The sequence below is a fragment of the Aulonocara sp. 'chitande type north' Nkhata Bay genome, linkage group LG5 (assembly GCF_057382095.1).
Source record: "Aulonocara sp. 'chitande type north' Nkhata Bay isolate Kocher_YH1m ecotype deep benthic linkage group LG5, A_spYH_male_GT1.1, whole genome shotgun sequence".
Taxonomy (NCBI): Eukaryota; Metazoa; Chordata; class Actinopteri; order Cichliformes; family Cichlidae; genus Aulonocara; species Aulonocara sp. 'chitande type north' Nkhata Bay.
The window spans coordinates 12,526,936-12,547,239 of NC_141348.1; the positions used below are offsets into that span (position 1 = coordinate 12,526,936).

At 40.6% G+C, this 20,304-nt stretch overlaps 1 protein-coding gene across 13 annotated transcripts in view; it reads right to left on the reverse strand.

The window, feature by feature from the left end:
- The window catches only part of chl1b (cell adhesion molecule L1-like b), an 80,770-nt gene that overhangs the window by 27,181 nt on the left and 33,285 nt on the right, over positions 1-20,304 (reverse strand). For 2 of the 13 annotated variants that reach the window (XM_086291357.1, XM_086291365.1), the window contains exons 2-10: positions 8,356-8,537; positions 5,719-5,736; positions 4,044-4,152; positions 3,675-3,865; positions 2,945-3,067; positions 1,706-1,876; positions 1,357-1,380; positions 1,141-1,252; positions 616-797 (exon numbers count right to left, since the gene is read on the reverse strand). In XM_086291357.1, coding sequence (XP_086147483.1) covers positions 616-797; positions 1,141-1,252; positions 1,357-1,380; positions 1,706-1,876; positions 2,945-3,067; positions 3,675-3,865; positions 4,044-4,152; positions 5,719-5,736; positions 8,356-8,455 — 1,030 coding nt within the window. In that variant the 5' untranslated portion in view covers positions 8,456-8,537. Of the gene's footprint in view, positions 1-615; positions 798-1,140; positions 1,253-1,356; positions 1,381-1,705; positions 1,877-2,944; positions 3,068-3,674; positions 3,866-4,043; positions 4,153-5,718; positions 5,737-7,741; positions 8,259-8,355; positions 8,538-13,213; positions 13,700-14,010; positions 14,092-20,304 lie in introns of those variants that run through there. The other 11 variants (XR_015129050.1, XM_086291361.1, XM_086291358.1 and 8 more) reach the window with 10 other exon arrangements.

A 20,304-nucleotide genomic window follows, 5' to 3' on the forward strand; every position in this document is an offset into this window, starting at 1 on the left:
TGCCTTCAGCCTCACCACCTGCCACCATGATATAGAGATTATACTATTATGCATTACTTGGAATTATTCTTAACACCGTCTTTCACACACACAACCATGTTTAACATAGCAATCAAAACAAAGGAAGCTGACAGTGAAAATGCATGTTTATGCAATCAGATCTTCATCTTTCAATGATATTTAAAGCTTTTTTTTTTCCATTTGAGGCTTATTTGAGGAAAATAAGAATAAAACTGTATCAGCCATCAGAGCCTTTTCTTAATCTTTCCTGTACCTGATAACCATTTGGCAGATCCACAATCCGTAAAGTGGGAACAGAGTATATTAACTAAATAAAAACTAGCTCCATTTCCACTAATCATAGAATCTTACTTACAGATTAAAGCATTAGAGTTAGGTGATAATTTGATATACAATAACAGAAGAATCATACTTTTTCTTAAAGCAGAACTTTTACTTGTGAGGATTTTAACACAATGTATCGTCACAGCAGCTGGTCTTTAAACCCCTTTTTATCAATGATTAGACGAATTTGTCAAACAGAAATAATGAAATCAATGTAGACAAACCAGATGTGACAACATTGCAGTGTGTTGCACTGTACACTGTTTTTACCTTCGACTGTCACGGTGAAGGTATGTTGAACTTCTCCCAGTGGATTCTTTGCCTTGCACATGTACTTCCCACTGTCTTCCAGCTCAGCTCTTGGCACAATCACCAATTTTCCATGATTCTCAAATCTCACTTTACTAGGAAATTTGTGGCCCATTTTCATCCATTCAACCTGTGGAGTTGGACTGACAGAAAATGGGAACAAATGGTGAGCCTAAAAATAGTGACATACTGCCTTTACATGGCTAAAATTAAAGGTCCTGGAAGGGCTAGAGCTTATCCCAGCAGTCATAGGGCAAGAAAGATAGCTAGACCCTGGACTGGTCACCTGTCTGTCACAGGGAAAACACAGACAACCATTCACACCTACAACCAACCAAACTAATTAAGTGTCTTTGGACTGTGCGAGGAAGCCAGAATACCTGAAGAGAATCCATGCAAACACATCCACACCACCATGCTACTCTAACATAGCAATATAACTGCTAATATAGTAACTCTAAAACATTAAGGTAAATTATTACTCACAATCCTTCAGCAATACACTCCAGGTTCAGGTCCTCTCCTTTGATCAGCTGTATCTCTGATTTGCCACCAGGGGGCGTCAGAAGAGAGGGTTTTCTCTCCAGAATTGCATTAGCTGAAAAGAACAGAATACACAGTAAGACAGAACAGCGTATTCACACATCTTTCTTGTGCATAAAGCAGTTCATACACATGCAGAAATACACTAATATAACTTACCATTTTCAGAACTGTCACTTTTTCCTAAAATCATGACAGATGAGACCAAAAAAACAAACACACAAACAAACAAGAAAAAAAAACACACACACACACAATGAACATGTGAAAAATGTGGATGATGCACATCACCAACATCTGAGTCACATCATAAAATCATAGAAACAAAAAGACGCGCACAAACAAAACAGTGTGACACTGGGATGGCTTTTGAAGTGTTTCCTTTCAACAACGGTATCGGCGAATGTGCTGGTAAATGAACAGTGCTCCAAAATCAAAGTACACGTCACGCTGGTTTGAGAGGCAAACAATAATCGAGTGGAGACAAAGAAAACAACGAGACACCTACTTGTCTTGACAATGACAGACATGGCGGTCTTCTGAACGATCGTTCGTATTCTGGGGAAGGAGGCGAAGCAGCAGTAGTCTCTCCCGCTGTCCTTCTCCACTGCGTGGGAGAAGTAAAGGTCTCCGTTCAGGCCCACGGACACCCTCTGATCCTGCTCAATGTGCTGGAGATCTGAGCACAGGAAGACGGTGGCAATGATTCCATGTAGATGTAAACAATCTTTAATTGAACAACTGCTGATTTAAATCCATGTACTTCAGCTTAACCCAGCTAAACGACATTGGAACATAATGAAGTAATTTTCCTAATACTTCACTGAGACAGTTACTAAGACCTTCACAAAAAAATATCTGTTTACAGATTGACATTGATTGAAATTTTATGGCTTGGGAATAGTAAAAATCAACTACCATCATCTAATTTGGATCACTTGTTATATGTTTCATAAACACAGCTGCACACAATAATGAATTCCCCTCTCATTTTTAAATAACTGTGGCACAACGAGAATGAATGTTTCACTGTTTTACAAAGACCTAGAAGAATAGTCTTTATTTTGGTCTTCTGTACCTTATTTATCTCTGGTATAAACTTCCAAACTGCCTACGAAGCAGAGAAAGCTCATCACTCTAATAACCCCACCAGCTGAAGCAGTCATTTCTGCACTGATATAATGGATAACACTTCTATAACACTTCTGCCACCACGGCTGTGAAGTGTCTTTATACATGGAAAAAAAATCTTTTAAACTGTTCAAAAACACTCCATACCATAATTTTACTACTGGCTTCTTCCAACTCTTCAGTAAAGCTAAACATAACAAACATTTTACCTGATATATTTCATGTATGTGGGAACGTGAATATAAAGAAGTTCTGTGGCTTTGAAAAGAGAGTCTGCAGTGACTTTCCTTCTGATTAGCATGTGATTCAAAACACATTTTTATAAGCCTAATATATCTTATGAAATTTACCGTCTAAACTATTTTTAATTAACCAAGTTAGAAAGTCAACACAACTGAAAACAAAATAAATTCATAATTATAATAAAGGTCAATCATAAAGGACCAATATGGCAAGGCCATGATGATCCACTTGGTAAAATAAATCCGCTTGGCATCTTTCTTGGCCTTAAGACAACAATTCTGATGGCTAAAGATCCAAACGGGACACAAAAGAAAGAAAAAAAAGAAAGTCAACACCAAACTGTGCACTCATCACAACATGAGATATTACTTACTAATAGTCATCCAGTAGATCTGCAGTGGAGGTATACCGTTAGGTGGGTCACATTTTAAAGTAAATGGCTGGCCTTCTTCTACCACGACAGGATCGAGTGTCTCTTTAGGGAATTTAGGAACATCTGAAAACAAGATAAACTAGAGTTGAAAAAAATAATAAATAGTGTGGTGCAGTTTTTCTTTTCAACAGAAGGTGGCAGTAATATCATTCTTGAATTCTACGTGTAGCACGTGTCAGTTTTACCTGTGCTGCGAATCATTCAATAGATTGAATCCTAGTGTGCTCTGTTTATTTATTTATTATCTTCAGTTCTGGCCCTCAGAAACAAAACAGACATCCCTACCGCTATTGTTCATGGCCCTGTCACCAGTGCTGAGCGGTTGAAGCCCAGCCAAATTTAGTCAAAGTCCCCTGTGGAGTGGATTTTCTTGGAGAATTTATGTAGTGTTCTTGGGAACAAAATGAAAAATGAGGCAAAGGAAATGATGGAGAGGCTAGATCACACCCGATGCTTTTTCTGGTGCAGACCTACAGATGAGACGCTGCGAGGGGTGGAGCGCTCGGGAACCTCAATGACTTTCTGCCACGTCCAATACAATGAAAAGCTCACAACAGAGAGGTGCAGTCATTACAGGGAGCTGCTGGCCCTGAATCACTTTGAAAGCTCTGTAACAGAGCACCTCACACACACACATCTGCACGCACACTCAAAGATGCAGGTTACTCACTGGGCACAATGAACTCAATCTCCTTCGATATGGCGATGCCTAGTTTGTTTGAGGCGTAACAGCGATAGGTTCCCTGGTACTCTGTAAGGTTCCCATTATTGGGTATCACAAAGGTCCCAGAATTCTCTTCTTTCATCAGGCGGGGGTCTTGAAAGGGGTCGAATTCCTGGTCATTCTTTGTCCATCTGAATCTACATAAAGAAAGCCAGTGTTAAAATGTCAAGTCTTAAAGCTGAGACCGTAGAACACTCAGTACCGAAAGTTACAAATCAAAGCATCGAAGTGCAACATGTTGATGCTAAAGTGTTGTTTGGTATTTAGTGTCTGTTTGACTGCTAATAACAAGCTCCCGTCCTTTGAAGTACTCACTCTGGCTCGGGATTCCCTTTGGCTTCACAAATCACGGGGAAGCTTTCGTCAAAGGGAAAGGCGATGAGAGTGCTGGGCGACTGAGCTGTGATGGTGGGCAGCTGCTCAACTGGGCAACAAACAGACAGGCAAGCATGAAAATTAAAGAAACAACACAGGCTTCAAGAAAGCTATTAAGAAATGTGTCATACTCATCATGATACTAGGACAGTGGTTCCCAACATTTTAGATTTGTGAATGCCAATTTCCTGAGGAATATGCTTTTGACTTAGCTCAACACATCTTCAATATAGTCTGCTTTTGAGGTTTTAAGAGGTCTGGCATGGAAAAGTGCCATCTTGTTGTATTTTGGAAGACAAAAATGACCATATTTCAACAAGTGCTATCAGTCAGTTACAGGCCAATTCTAGCAAGTTTACTTAGCATCCATAAGCTGAATGGATGTAATACACAGTCACAGATACTTGCTAATTAGTGCATGTAACATATTCATAATATCAAATCATATAATACTAGAATTCTACTCAGCAAAATTGGCTGGTCTGTACCTCACAGGAGGTCATAACATTTGTCAAATAATGGGATTAAAATGCTGCAAAAGGCACCAACACCTTAAACATGTTACAACATGGTCCAGTTCAATGACTTTATTTAGTGGATGCCAAGCAGACACTGATCAGGGGTGTGACTGCTGTAACTGTTAATATAAAGATTGAGGCTATCAGTAGAGGCCCAAACCATTTTTGTGTACAAGGCTCCAAACATGGTCTTTAACCCTCTGCGGTCTAACCCAGTAGATGTGCCCACAGTGGGAAGGTGTGTGGGTGAACTGTGGGGGTTGTGGGCAAACACAAACTTATCCCACACTGGTCATAAGCGGGTGTGCCCACACAGAGCCCACAGCAGGTTTTCCCTTTGGGGACCTTCTATGGGTTTTATTAGCAAACCCATAGTTGGCTTGCCCAAAAAAAACCCACGTGGGACCCATGTAGGCTAGTTCATGTAGGGCCCACAATAGTTTTACTCCTTGCGGCTCCCAAGACCCCTTATTAAGAATGATTTAGGTCTCTTCCTGATTGCAAACAAAGTATTTAAAACATTATTGCATATTTTAGTTGCCTCGGGTTGGGATTTCGGGTTAGGGTTTTGGTTTTCACCACTTACAAATTAGACCTCAGAGGGTTAATGATCAAACATTGGGCACTGTAGAATGGAAATGTATGGGTTTAACTCATTTCTGTAGCAACCTTCAAATCGCTAACTGAGGAACTGCAGTTTTGGCACTTTCAACTTAGCTTCATTGCTGCTTGGTTGGGAACCACTGCACTACTATGACAATTACATGTCCAAAAACAAAGAAAACAAATGTATCCATTAAGATGACAGTGTGCTAATGCAATGAATCACAATAAAAGCTCTTCATTTAGTCCCTGATGGCCTTGATGATAAAGCAGTGACATGTGGTGTGGATGGAAAAGCACATGCCTAGTCCTAGAAGTGCTAGAAGTGTAAATACCAGTATTATGGAGTCATGACTGATGACACATGGTATTCAGATCCAACACATATGGCTGTAAGTAAAGCTAGTGCTAAGCTTAATTGAAAGCCAGGAGATGAAAAGGAAAGAGCAGAAGACTTCACTAATACTAGCTACAGTATGGCAGGGTAAACTTACTGTTTATGTGACCTAAAACTATATAATCCATGGCAGCAGGGGGAAATAAACCAGAAACAGTCAGCAGTGTGGGAATAATCCTTTCTTGTCAAGTATTCTCTAAACACAAGCCCTTTGTAACATACACCCGTGTTATGGAAAACACAAGCTAGAATTAAAAAGACTTCTCTGACAATGAGCCCCAAAATGCAGCCGCCTTTTTCACAAAACCTGTTTGAACTGTTCTTTATCAAGGCCTTAAGAGATATTTTTTAACTGAATAATTTAGAGGAAGAGGGTTGATGCGCGTTACCAAGGAAACTGGGATACACGCATACAGCTAACACAAAATGAAAGAAAAACCTGATTCAAACAAGATAATAACTGTAAATATATTCAATTCACAAAATGCTTGACGATTGTAACAGTTCTCTACAGTGTGATGTATTCCCCTCTAAATTATTCAGCGCCTTTCTTTTTCTGATAAAAAGCACTTCAAGGAGAAGTGCTCTCTGTGGATGAGCACAAACAACAAAACAGCCCTTTATACATTTAACCTTTCTTTCATTCATGAATCGTTTTCTTGGAGTAGCTCTGAATGTGTGTTTATGTGCCAGTCTGTCAGTCTGTTGTCAGAATTCAACCAATTTGTGCAGAACTGTAACTCATCACAGAGAAATTTGGAAACCCCACCATAACTTTTATGATTTATTTGTTTACAGATGAATTTACACGTGAATTACCTCTTGCAGATTTTTTTTATCATTAAAAGAAGATTGTTATTTCAGTCATCATCTCTTCTGGGACTGTCCTGCGCTTCCACTCACATACTTCGAAAGCAAGCAAGTGGTGGAGCAGAGAGCAGCAGCAAGACCCCCAGACAGAACAGAGCAGATATCAATGTGACACTGATTAAGCCAGACATAACATAAAAGGGGTGGGCATGGGTTGTTAAGTGGCTTGCAGACGCCAAATGATTGTGAAGAAATGAATCAGCAGAGCAATCATCTGATGTAGACTGGCAGAAGTTATCTGATCTGGAATTAGAGCTGAGCTCACTTTTGTGGTGTGCCTGAACTAAAGCTGGAGTTTGGAAACTACATTGTTTTTATTAAACCAGATGTTTTGAGCTTGAAACTAGTGACTGAGACAATAAAGTCATCAGGAAAGATTTCACCTAAGCATTAAATCATAAGTTAGACTGTACTTCCTCAAAGTACACTCTAACTTCTACTTGCAACTACAGGGTTCACCCCCTGCAGGCCATCAGACAGAGGGCAGGTTTAAGACACTTCAGCCCTAGTTTCCCTTTTCAGACCTGGAGGCTGCATTCATCTTTAAACACTCATCAGCCACTTTGTCAGCTGCTACAGTCAGATGGCAGCCACTCTGTGCATTTAGGCATGTAGTCATGGTCAAGTCGACCTGCTGAAGATCAGCCTGAGCATCAGGATGGAGGAGGAAGGTGATTTAAGTTACTTTGAAGGTAGGGTAGCTGCCAGATGGAGTGGTCTGAGTACTTCAGAAACTGCTGATCTACTGGGATTTTTCTGCACTACTATCTCTAGGGTTTAAAGAGAATGGTCCAAAAGAGAGAAAATATCCCTATTTCTGCTACAATACGTGGATGGTAGGATCAGACACAGTTCAGGCTTCTGCTGCTGGTGTAATAATGTGGTTTTCTTGGCACAACTTGAGGCAACTGAGCATCATTTAAACAACACAGCCCACCTGAGTGTTGTTGCCCACCACGTTCATCCCTTTATGACCAGAATGTACCCATCTTCAGATGGCTGCTTCCAGCAGGATAACACACCTTGTCACAAAGCTCAAATCTTCTCAAACTGGTCCCTTGAACGTGACACTGAATTCACTGTACTCAAATGGCCTCCACAGTCACCACATGTCAATCTAATAGAGCATCTTTGCAATGTGGTGGAATGAGAGTCACTACATGGATGTGCAGCAGACAAATCTGCAGCAATTGAGGGATATGTGAATATGGACCAAAAAGTGGATCCAACCCAGTGCGAGCAAGATATACCTAATAAAATGTCTGGTTGATGCATATGCACTCTGTCTTCTTTCGCTGCTAATCCTTCACTATCCTTGCACTGAGCATGTGTTGTATTGTTAGATTTTAAATTTCTGAAAACAGCTACTTCCTGCAAATGAAGAGAAAAACAGTGATGCATACCTGGGCAGCTAAGAATTTAGTTAAAGCATTTGTTTTCACATTATTATTTTGACAAGAGCATAGCTGCTTTAATAGAGTCTTTTATTCTTAGACGTTTGGTTTTATTTGCCAAATTTCCGGTATGCATTTCTCTGATAATTCCTGTAATTCCCAAAAAAAAAACCACAGTGGAAATGAGGTTTTTAGGGGATTTTGTCTTCTTCTTTTGTGGTGTTAACAGAATACAAAAATTACATTCCAACTTGAAAGCAGAGTTATGTTGTTAGACATATTGTATCTTTTTATCTGGATAATCCACATGATGTCATGGTTTTTTCAGTAGAGGAGGTTTTCTTTGATACAAAAGAAAAGGCTCTAAGAAAACTCTTTTCTATTTCTTTTGTCATCCCACTGAAGCCCCTCCTAAATCATCCTGCATCCTTTGTTGTGAATGTGTGACTTGTGAAAGAGTCATGACTTACCTTCCAGCGGGATGTCAATGGCTGAGGTCGTATGAAAGGCACAAATACAGATAACCACCAACAGCACGGTGGCCAGTCTGGGGCTCCTCAGCAACCTCATAGTGTCGAGATCTCGGACAGTCACAGGAAATTAACGCTCTCCACTTTGTTTTCAGTTCATGACTATGGTGAAGATGCAGTACCTGTAAGGTAGCACAGATGTAGAAGACCCCATGAATCCACCCACGCGCTGGCAGACAGAAAGGCAAAAAACTCCAAACAAAACAAATCCCCCGTGACTCCAAGCCCGACTGCTCTCTGCTCAGCCAGGCATAACCAGGCACACATTTTCATTCCCATCAACGGGGACTCAGTTCTGAGCTAGTTCATATTTTGGTGTGACAAAGAGAAGAAATATTCACATTAAAGCCTCCTATCATCCCATTTCCCCATGGGGCTCAATTGTTTTGTAGTCTGCGGAAGTGTGCGGCACAAAGCATATTTCTCAAGCGACAATGGAAAGAAATAAACAAATGAGGGAGCCTGTGGATTTATTAATGCGTGGCAGATGTTCAGCATTACTTTTGGAAAAAGCCAAGATTGAAATCAGCATCAAAATTACCATCAAAGTTTGGCCGATTTAATCATCGTGCTGTTTTGATCTGTGCCTGCATGTTTCTGATAACAATGACTCAAAGAGATTACGAATGCGGACCATTTTATCTTTTATTGCAGCAAATACTGTTGCCTGAGGGGTGGGAGACATAAAAAGCATGCATAGTTAACAGTCAGACTGAGTAAGCTGTCTGCACTTGCACACCGACAGAGCTGCAAGAGGACAGAGTGCTGGATAATTTTCCATCCAATAGACGAGAGTCTGGACCATAATGAGCGCATGATCGGTCCAGAGCAATGTATGGGAATTCTAATGTCTTGGAGCAGTACTATAAGAAACCTCTGGGGTGTCACTTCATTAGTCGTCCCCATGTTGGCTGTGACCCAGCTCAGCAGGTCATGCTGGAGTAATTAGCTCAGCAGCTAACAACAAAACAGAAGACTAATACAGAAACATTAGAGTTTTAGAGAAATCTTAAAGCTGCTGGCCTACAGAGAACTCGTGACATTCGTGTAAAACTGAAATGTAGTAAAGAGCATCACAAAGGATAAAATCCAGTAATTGCAATTACTGTATTATTAATGTTGCTAAGCAAACCAATTAATGTCAAGGAAAGTATCTGAGTATATGAGCGGCACAGTAACTACCACTCAACCAACTGAGCAGTATCTTTAAAAGAGCTTCCTCTTTACAACAGCGCTCAAATCCAGCTCACTCTTTTCTTAATCTTCTGGCTGCTTTCTCCAGTTCAATAGGCAACACTGAGGTCAAACGCCTGTTCAAGGAGTGTAATTGAATAATTGACCAGAGGAGGGGAAAAAAAGAGTCGATTTCATTCATTGGATGCAGGCGTGCTGTCAGATGGATGTGCACTCTGAACTCTTCAACCATACCTCATGGTAATGGTATTAAGTCTGCCTGAACCAATTTGTGCTATGCCCCACCCACAAACAGCATCACCAACAAGGTGCTAGGTGCTGTATGTCACATACATCAACCCACTCGATCACAATTTATGTCTATTGGCTATATTTCCAACTGAAGATTTGTGTGTCAAACTCATCCAGGAAACTGCCTCAGGCTTTTCTTTATTTTAGCCTTCCCACACATGGTGTTTTATGATAATCAAACAGATCCAAATTAAAAGCTAGGGGTTTTGTGCTAATTACCTTGTGCATTGTTGGTTAGCCCCACCTGGTTAAGGAGCGAGGGCCAAGGTTACAATCCCCAGAAGAGAATGTGCTTTCATTGTCTTATTGTGCCGGCCAAAATCCTTTACCAACCTAACAACACCTTCAATGGATTACACTTGGTTCAAACTGTGCCTGATCATTTGCCTTCTGATTTAATTTGTTCCCCCCTCGTTAAACATTTATTGAGAACTCACTTGGCCATCTGGCTGAGGGAGGTCCGCTAAGAGCTTAACTGCTGCGAGTGATGAAGTCTGCATTGAACTCACAGGGTATGGTGCCTATTGGAACTATATGATGCACAGGAGAGAGGGCACCACTCTCTCGTCTGATTTACAGACCGTGGGCTGCTCTTAATCCCCGCCTCTTTCAAGAGCAATCACACCAGCCAGAGATTGATGAAGCTGGCAGAAGGTTAAAAGCTGCTCGCTGTGGGAAGGCCAGTATGAACCCTAACCTTCCTCGGCCAAGGCTCAGACGAGACAGAAGCTCCGCTGTGGAGGGGGGGCAAATGGAGGGAAATGGGCCAAGTGGAATCTGCCTGTGAAACTTTAAGGCTCTCTCCGAGTGACAGATTCAGTGCACTCTTCGATAGACTTCCTCGTTGTCAACAAGACCAAATCATTTTTGATTACTTATCCATTTAATACAAAGGCACTTGTGATAGCATCATTAATGTCTTGCCATTCCCTTACTTTCTCAAATTATGCCATTGATGTATTAGGGCTAAAAAGGGGGGCGGAGGGTGTCCTGTTTTCACATTCTCAAAAAAAAAAAGGAAACCACTGTGTTTTCATAATAACACAAGTTAATAATCTTAGTGATTTAGTTAATGGAGAACTTAGAGAAATTAACTTGGGCAGTGGAGAGCGAATTTTCTACTATCTGTTGACATTACATCGACTACAAAAATAAATCAAAGTATAACTGGAACATTAATCAATTAAAAATAAATCAGCCTTTTTTATTAGCAAAGAAAAGTGGGGATAAGGCCTGTGACTTCGAAGTGATCTACTAATTATATTCTTGATTTATATTGTGATGTACAACACAGCAATCAACCATCAACTTGTAAGAGTCTAAAATAAAGTCTACAAATTCCTGAACAACTGTCCACAGCCAAACCCTGCGAGTCTAATTGCTGGTGCCTGGGACTGTGCTTTGTCTCTCTGTGCAGTGCTTGGTGGTAATGTTCCAGGTTATAAATTTAGGTTCCTGTCTTTGTAAGCCCCATTTTTAAACAGTCTGATTCACTGAGCATGCAAACCGGGCCATAAATAGCCACAGTAGCTTCATCCGTTTTATCCCAGACACCTTATTTACCTTATTTCTCCCAGACAGTCCTTTACACTTAAGGTAACCGTGAACCTGAGAGACTCTGCAAAAAGCTCTCGTCTCTCCTTTCTCTTTGACTACAAGGACGTGCGTTCTGTCGGTTGATTAAACCTTTGTTGTTTTGAGGGAAGTGTTCTATCAGCTCATACTGTGAAAAGAGAAATCAATTTTTTTAGAGACGTGCTTTTCTGTTATATGCTCTAATGTGCTGTGTTCCTTCTTTTTTAATGCCTCTCAGAATTAAATGTAAGACCAACTTCACAACAACAAAAACAGAAAACAAAAACTCCATCATTTATTCTGTGTTAGGTTCACCCATTTGCATTTGTTGAGCTAGTTGATGCTTGAGTTTTAAAGGTGTTGTCAGTCACTTTTGCAGTTATTTAATAGAAAAAAATAAAAAATATTCATCTTCCTCATCTCAAGTGTCATCTCCCAGTAAAGGCTCTAACACACATGCATAAATGTGCTTATTTATTCCAAATAATACGGCGGTTATTGTATGCAGATTAGACATGTGCTAATATTAACATCGTGCCAGCTAATTGTAGGCTTGAGTGTCCTAAAAATCATATACTCTCTCTGATAAAAAGTTTGATTACACCATCACATTGTAATGGAATATATTAACTGACACTATTAACTAAGTGTCAGTACAACAATGTTAGATCAAACACACTTACACTAACGCCAGTTAACAGCAGCTAACAGAAGCAGCGCTTACTGACAGAAATGTTCCTCAACGACTCACCTCAGTATAGCTTTCATCACACGACAGTGAGCTTCACTGGTTTGTATCAGGCTCCTTTCAAAAGGTTTTACAGCCTTGTCCAGAGTAAATAGGTGTGAACACAAACTGAGGTAACAGCTGAAGATGAACGGCAGCCAGAGTTATTTGTCCTACAGGATTATGCAGTTGACTATTGACATCTAGTGGGGAGATTTTACATACTCTAACAACACATGTATCCTTGTTCGTGAGCTAATTTAATTTTGCTGATATAGGCTTTCATGTAAAAATGTGTTCACATGTGGGGACTGCGATATTTTCCACTGTACCCAATTTTACACTTCACACAAAATACAGCATACTTCATAAACACCTTGATTGAATTTGTGCTTCTTCACGTCATTGTGAGTACACCCACAGCACGTGTTCTCAGCTAAAATAAATGCACATCATTTTCATCACATTCAAAGATACCAACAGGCTCTTAAGCAGCAGTTTAAGGCTAAGTACCTTCAAAATGCAGAGTGGAGCAGGCAGGGATTTAACTGCTATTTGCCATCATTACTGAAGAAATCATAATGAAAAAAGATTTTACAATTCTGAATCGCTATGTCTAATAAAATCCTAAAATCCTACTGCCCACGTTTTAGCATTTTTAAGACATTTGAAAGACTGACTTACAAATTAACTGTCAGTTCAAATTAAGGCCTTATTTTTACATGAATAAATTCAGTGCCTTTTAACTTCTTGGCGTTGATTCCAAGAGCTTTACTGCTTTTCTTCACACTCTTGTACTGTTTACTGTATCACTACGCAGCCTTTTTACTTAAGGAAACAATTCTGGCACGCCTTCACAGTACAACTGGCAGGATCTGTCTATCGGTTTCTTGACTCCTATAGTTTAGCCATCTGCTCTAGCTTAACACCCAAACTTTAAGCCATAAACATGTACTAACAGATCATATAAAAGGATCAGACAATGTAAGGAAGTATTTCAAGGAAAAATACCACACTAGCAAGTTGTTTCGGGAGCATTCTTCACACTTGCGAACACGTTGTTTGGTAACAGGGTGGGGTCCAAGCAGGGCCATACAAAGTTCACTACAGTAGGCCCTTGAGCTGGCACCATCTGCTCCTTTCACACACAAAGACAACAGGCAGAGAAGTGTGGGTCTACTGTAGTCTAATGTGCAAGCCTGTAATAGGATTAAGCAGATCCTCGTCTTGTCAGACTGGATTAAAATATCCTGCGTGCTAAAGTCCTGCGATGGGAAGACAGCAGCTCCGCACGCCCCTCTCATGGTCTTGATAATGCCTCCACTCTGATTCCCATTTGATCATTCAAGAACAATTAAAACAATGGACCAGCTGATTAACACTAAGCTGCAATTGACTTGCTTTGCTTCTGATGTGTTTAATGAGTTGTTTTTCAGCCATTTTCTTCCTCTTTTCTCCAATCAGTTGCTCATTTGGCATCCGATTCACACACGCTGCCTGGATCAGGGTGGAAAAATAAAACAGTTTTTTTTTAATGTCAAAATTAATTTTCCTGTGTTTAGACATTTTGTCTTTCCCATTTACTCCTCTGAATTTAGATAGGATTCTAACCTTTTGGCAATTATAATCCTTATCAGTAGTTTTCTACAAGCTTGACCATGCAATTCATCTGATATTAAAATATTAGAAAAAAGAAAACAGAAACAAGATGATAAATGGGTATAGGAAGCAATAAGCGATAACATGCCTGACTAATTGAGATCTGGCTTTACAGCACTTCAGAAAGCAAGACTGTTCAATTACCACACCATTAATATTTCAGGGATCTCTAGCCTTCGGATGCTGCGAGCACTGGGAGCGCTGTGGTGACAGGATGAGGATGGAAGAGGCTGTGGATGAGAAATGAGAAGAGATCCTCAGGTGTAAAGGAAATAGAGTGGGTGTACGGATGAGCTGAGGGGTTTGTGACCTCTGTGTTGTGTATGAACTAATGAGGAAAGGCCTTCGTAACCCTGCATGAACTCTCACTACCTGAGAGAGGCAGATATACTACACACTGCAGTGAATCTGCAACTGCAGCAAGACGATCATGAGACCAGCTGGAAGTATGAGCATGTATGTTGTAGTTCATTAAACAAAAGAGAGCATAAACAACTGAAGAGCTCTTCAATCACTAGAAGTTGTCATCTTGTCAGTAATGTCTCTGCTCTATTCTTTATAAATACAAGCACACAACATCTTTCCCTTCAGCAGTGTGTCTCAGTCAAGTCTACGTGTAATATTAAGAAACAGGACTGAAACATGTACAGACAAACCCTCGTCATATATGGTAGCCACTAACTCTTATTTCTTCTCTGAATTATGAGTTTTAATTATCGTCTGTTGCATAATTCATATGCCTAATGAAAACACTTGGATGGATCGCCAAAGTATGTCACATGACATGGTAATAAATCATCCAGGATGTATGTGCCATGCTTTCAGAGTCCTCACTCTGAACCTGTTAATGTGTTTAAAGCTAAAGGAAGGTTTGCACTGCACCTGTCTGCATCACAGCTTACAGCTTTTTTCATTTTCTCTCTGATCTGCTCTCTTTGAAGTCCCACAGGAGTGGCCCTTGCCCAGGACAATAATCACATTAGCGTGTGATCCTCACTGAGTAGCCCGGCAAAGAGATGAAATTCACAAGTTGGACTGCGGGCACTGGAGTATTATTTTGTGCTCCACTCCACATTCATTCATGTAGTCTGACTGATGCTGGCAATTTCCCCAGATGAAACTGTGCCACAGCAGGACATGATCGATGGCTCTCATATCCCAAATCCTTACCTCCATCAGACCCTGCGCGCAATTTATTTCTGCCAACAACCAAGAAATTAGGATGTCCCTACAGGTGTTGGGAAAACCTGTTTTTTCCAGAAATATCTTTTTGCACTCGGTCCATTTTTAATCCCTTCAGGTGTCTCATACACATGCAGTCCAAGTGATCATTTCAGCCTGTGAAATGAGAGGCTCTCTGCTTGCTGAAATTCCTCATTTGAATTTCCTGTTTCGTGCTAGAGCTGAGCATCTGGACAGTGTTACCCTGGCTAAGCTTTTTGACACATCTGTCGGATGTGTGGCCCCACTCCCTCACCCCTCTGTCGCTTATTAGGGTCGAACAGAGTTTATCTTGTGACAAATGGAACGGTGAAAACTGCAGTCTAAAGATTTACAGTGTTTAAACACAACAAGGCAAAATCTCAGTGTTTATATTAGCTGCTCTCCAGCTACAAATGCAAATCAAAAAGTAATCTAATCTGTCAGCTGTCAACAGCAACTTTCAAACAGCTACATGAGGGATTGGCTAAAACATGTTTCCAGTTGTTTAAAGAAATGCTTCCAGGTTTTTTTTTACTCAATGTACAAATTCAACAACCTCAAAACATCTAGACATGAAGCAAGACACAGGAAGCTTCTTCTTTAAAGGGAACAGTTCCAAGCATTCAGTGCAGTTTCATTACAGCCTGCTTTTGGCACACTTCTTTTAAACCACTTAACCGATGAAATCGAGATGCTTCCAAGAACGCTATCTTTGAGTAGATGAGTGGATGAGTACATAAAACTAATGTGAGGTCTGCAGTGATGCACCTTGAGGTCAGCTGAAAAGTCAACACCTTAATTGCTTCGTGCAAGTTTGATGTAAATTTATCTTGGCAAGAAGCAAAGGACAGGAAGAAGAACGAATGTGGATAGAGTCTGGATTTGTTTAGCGAGTTCCTTGGAAATTATCCTGACAGAGTGTACTGCCACTGCATGCTGCTGCTTTAAATCCATACGTCGGAGAGAAATGTCAAAGAAAAATGGCAATAGCCTAATTACGCTGTCAGTGGTGCTGTGCAGTGTATGTACCCCATACACCTGTTATAAGTTCAAGAATGATGTAAATGCCCATTTGGAGTTTATTTCAAAGCCACTGAGAAAACATTAATTAACAAGTCATAAAACGGCTGCTTAAAAACAGGGATAGATGAGCACTGACAGAAGGATCGTCTGTTGTAAACATATTAAGCCGCTACCACTGTGAAAACACCTATATGTAGGTGAGCCTTCCACCTTAAGAACATGGACTTGTTAGCCACTGTGGTCTTCATGACCACAACAAGGAGTGACAGTTAATTTACTGAAATCAGTCAAACACTGAGACCGGCCCAGGATTCAGTTTAACGGTGATCCAAATGTACCATCCACGCTGCTCCAAGAGACAAAATAAAGTCCCAGTTCATGCCAAATCATGATGATGTCTCTCTGCCTCTTCTCATCACTGCAGAGTAGATCCAGACTGTCAAAATGCAATCTAGTTTCCAACTGTGAGTCAGACTAAACACACTTAGCGAGGATCTGGAACGACAGTATGTGTTTGCACACTAATTTGTGAGTGTGTGTGAGAGAAAAGAGGGAGATGTACTCTTCTAAAGTCAATTTAAGCATCCAAACATTGAGTAAATACGGATATGGTTATTTCTTACATCTTCTATTTAACAGAATCAAATATATCAATATCTTTGTTGTTCCAGTCAGCAGAGTAAATCCTGAGCATTCTTCTATGAACTGTGAACACCAGAAAAACATGACCTTTAAGGAAAGTCATCCTAATCGCCTTGATTCATTCAGTGGGGTAAAATGACTGTTTTATTCCACATTATTTTTATTTTTACTTTTTATGTCGAGTCTCACAGTCCTATTTTGTTGTTTCATTTAGTCAACATAAGATCAAGTTAGATTTATAGTAAAAACTACACAGAAACATTGTTACACAATCCTTACAAAGACATAAAATGCCAAATTCACACATATCTAGACAATACTTTTAATTTGTCACGTAATATGTCTCCAATTACTTAAACTATGGGCACTTAGTTCCATAATAATTATGATAATAATCATTAATGTATTAGACATCTGACTAAATGAGACCAGAAGGAACAATTACTTACTCTTTAACATTTCATTTTTCTTGTGACAGTTGTAGCACAACGTAATTAGTCACAGAGAAGATTTGGCATTGGTTTAGTATTTCAAAATCTATTGCATAAAAAACAAGGGAAAATCTTTTGGAAGTAAATGATTGTGACTTATTATTGCAGGGATTTTACTATACAATATAAAGCACCTTTAGGCGACTGTTTGGTGAATTGGTGCTATATAAATAGAACTGAATTGAAATGAAAAGTAACTGTAATGATTGGTTTTCCTCCATACGATACATCGCCTGCTCTTTATCTACAGTGTATTCATCCATCCATCCATTCGCTTCCGCTTATCCTTTTCAGGGTCGCGGGGGGCGCTGGAGCCTATCCCAGCTGTCATAGGGCGAGATTTTAAATTCTAAAATTAAATTAAATTAGATTCTAAATTCTACAGTGTATTATATTTAGAAAACGCAAGAAGGCAACCAAAGGCACCAGCGTCTGTTTTATCCTTTAAATATTTTAAAACGTGAATTAAAAAGCAGTTGTTTTTTCTTTATGGCCTTTGCTTTTGTAGAAGCCTGCACACTGAAAGGCCAGAATATGAACCTGAAAGTGCTGCAACAGCTTTACTGACATCCTTATATTATCTAGGGTACTTACAAGCTTTCACTTGATTTTCGGCACCGGTGCCCATGGGAAGGGTAACAACTCCGTTATAGGTAATAACATTCCCAATAAAAAGAAAGCATGACAGGAAAACTCTGAGTCTGGCAGAAAAAGAAGAACGAAAACACAGAGGGTGCTGAGCCCAGTCCACTGTTGTGTCACAGAAGCCAGTGGTGAACACGCACAGAGCCGCCGCAGTCATACATGTTGCCAAAGCCTCCAGCTTGGCAAATGCACTCATTAAGCCACTGACAATCATTCCCACAAAGCCTGATCTAAAGGCTATTCAGAGGAGAGTTAAGGAATGCAAGTTCCATCTCGCCCCTCCACCTCCCTTCAGCATGAGCAGAGACGTGTGCACCTGAAGGCTCGATAAAATGTGTTAATTTGCAATGGCCAGCTGAAGAACAAAATATGAACAGTAAGCAGGGTGGGAGTGCCGATCACCCGCTGTGTGAAAATCTGTTGAGCTTTGCTCTTGCTCCAATCTTCTTCTGTCAGCCAACGACAATCTACTTAATTGTTAATGCTGCTGAAGATTGTCGCCCAGCATTAGCCATTGTTGGAGCTTTTAAAGCACGCTCCCATGGCTTATCTCCCCACAGTAAGAAAAGCCACTGGTTTCTTTTTTTTTTAATTTGTCTTTAATTCAAGTGAACCTGATTGTTTCACACTGGTGAACAGGAACTTCACGGCCATACAGATAGACTTGAGTGGAGGGTGGGTGACACGTCTGGGGAAATCATAGTGTGCAGAGAGTGCTGAGACTGTTGATAAGAGTCCTCCACCAAACCATTCTCTCTCTCTCTCATAACACATGAAGGGGGAAGGGAGGACTCCCAGTCTGGATGATGTATGGTGTGGACCTTAGTCAAAGACTTGAAAATGAAAGGGGGGAGGAGGGTCATGCTTGAATTATGCTGATGCAGGTCGTAACCACGGTAAAGGCATTGCTGCTTGACAGAACTTGATGACGCTAATGACAAGGTTGTTATCACTCGTGAGGATTGTATACAAGTATAAGGTGGAGCAGATACAGCAGGGGTTGTGCATGTGTATTACTAGTCCAGTGGCCTGCGCTGACCCACCAACCAGACTTTAAGGCCAGGGGATTTTTTTTGTACAGGAAAGCTAGAAACTAGCTAATGTATCTTATTGGCCTGTTGCAATTTAAAAAAGACATAAATAAATAAGAAATAAATTACGCACATGTTAAATGAATGTTATACATAAAGTACTTGGACACAGAAAGAAATGCATGGGTGAATGAGACATGTTGTGTAGAGTGAATAGAATAGAACCAGTCCATTTACCATTCACTTACATCCATTAGTTACTGAATATTTTAGTCCAGAGCATTCTTTGCTTTGTGGCAGAGGTGGCAGAGGTATTTTTTGTTTGGTTGTTTGGTTTTTTTAAAACTAGTTTGAGGTCTTTATTCAGCAAACTGCTTTTAAAATGCAAACCTGATGAAGGAAATGCTTATGCTGGAGCTTGAGATTCAGAACTACCACTTGGAGGGGGGTTACAGGGGGACACTAGTCTTTTCATAATGAGTGCAGCCAGCCAAAGTCAGTAACTGAGAACACTCACACGCCTTTGCAACGCCAGCTCCAGGCCCTCAGAGCCCCTTAACACTCTTTGAGCTACAACAGGATGGAGCTGCCATTATGGCCACACAAACAGAGGGAAGCCTTATGAACTTTGCACAAATGCTTAGTGCTCCGGGGCTGGGCAGCTCTGGAAGCTGTGTGAGATGGGTAGGTACCGGGGCGAGCTGCCAGTTCCGAAAAGCTTAGTGTTCATGCACTCGGGCCAGACAAACCTGACATTGTCCCGGGCACTGCCCCGGGGAAAGCCTCTTCCCCTTTCTCTCTGCCGCTCATTCACACTTTGAGCTCAGTTGATTCACTGATTTGGACGGAGGCAAGAAGGCAAACATTTATTCACATTGTGAACCAAGCCGAGGAGAAAGTGTAAGCACATCAGTCACTCAGTAAACTCTCATAAATATAGCTGGCTTATTTTCTGCCTTCACCGTGCTGATGTGTCGCTTGTCAGTCGCTCTCACTTCACAAGGGAGGGACTCATTCACAAATTGAATTTAAAATTAGATAATCCGCTGTTTTCTAGCAGTTAGCGTTTACCACTGCTTTAATCTATGACTCATCTCTTATCTGCTTCAAACAGCAATCGCTAAATGCTATCTGACCAGTACATGATGGAAGACTACAGCCATGTCATGTCTCCAGATTTAAAATGCAGCTCTCTTTACATGCTGCCTGATGAGCAAGGTTGAAAGAGAGGAAAGCAGGAACATTTAAAACCAGAACCACATCGCTCCTCCATCAGCTGCTCTGAGAGCAGGAGAAAAATGCAGGTGGTTACACTTACCGTTCATAGCCCCACTAAAACCTCAAAATATAGCTATGGGTTTGCAAAGCAGGTGCTTATTGGTACCTAGAAATTACCTTCCAACTGACT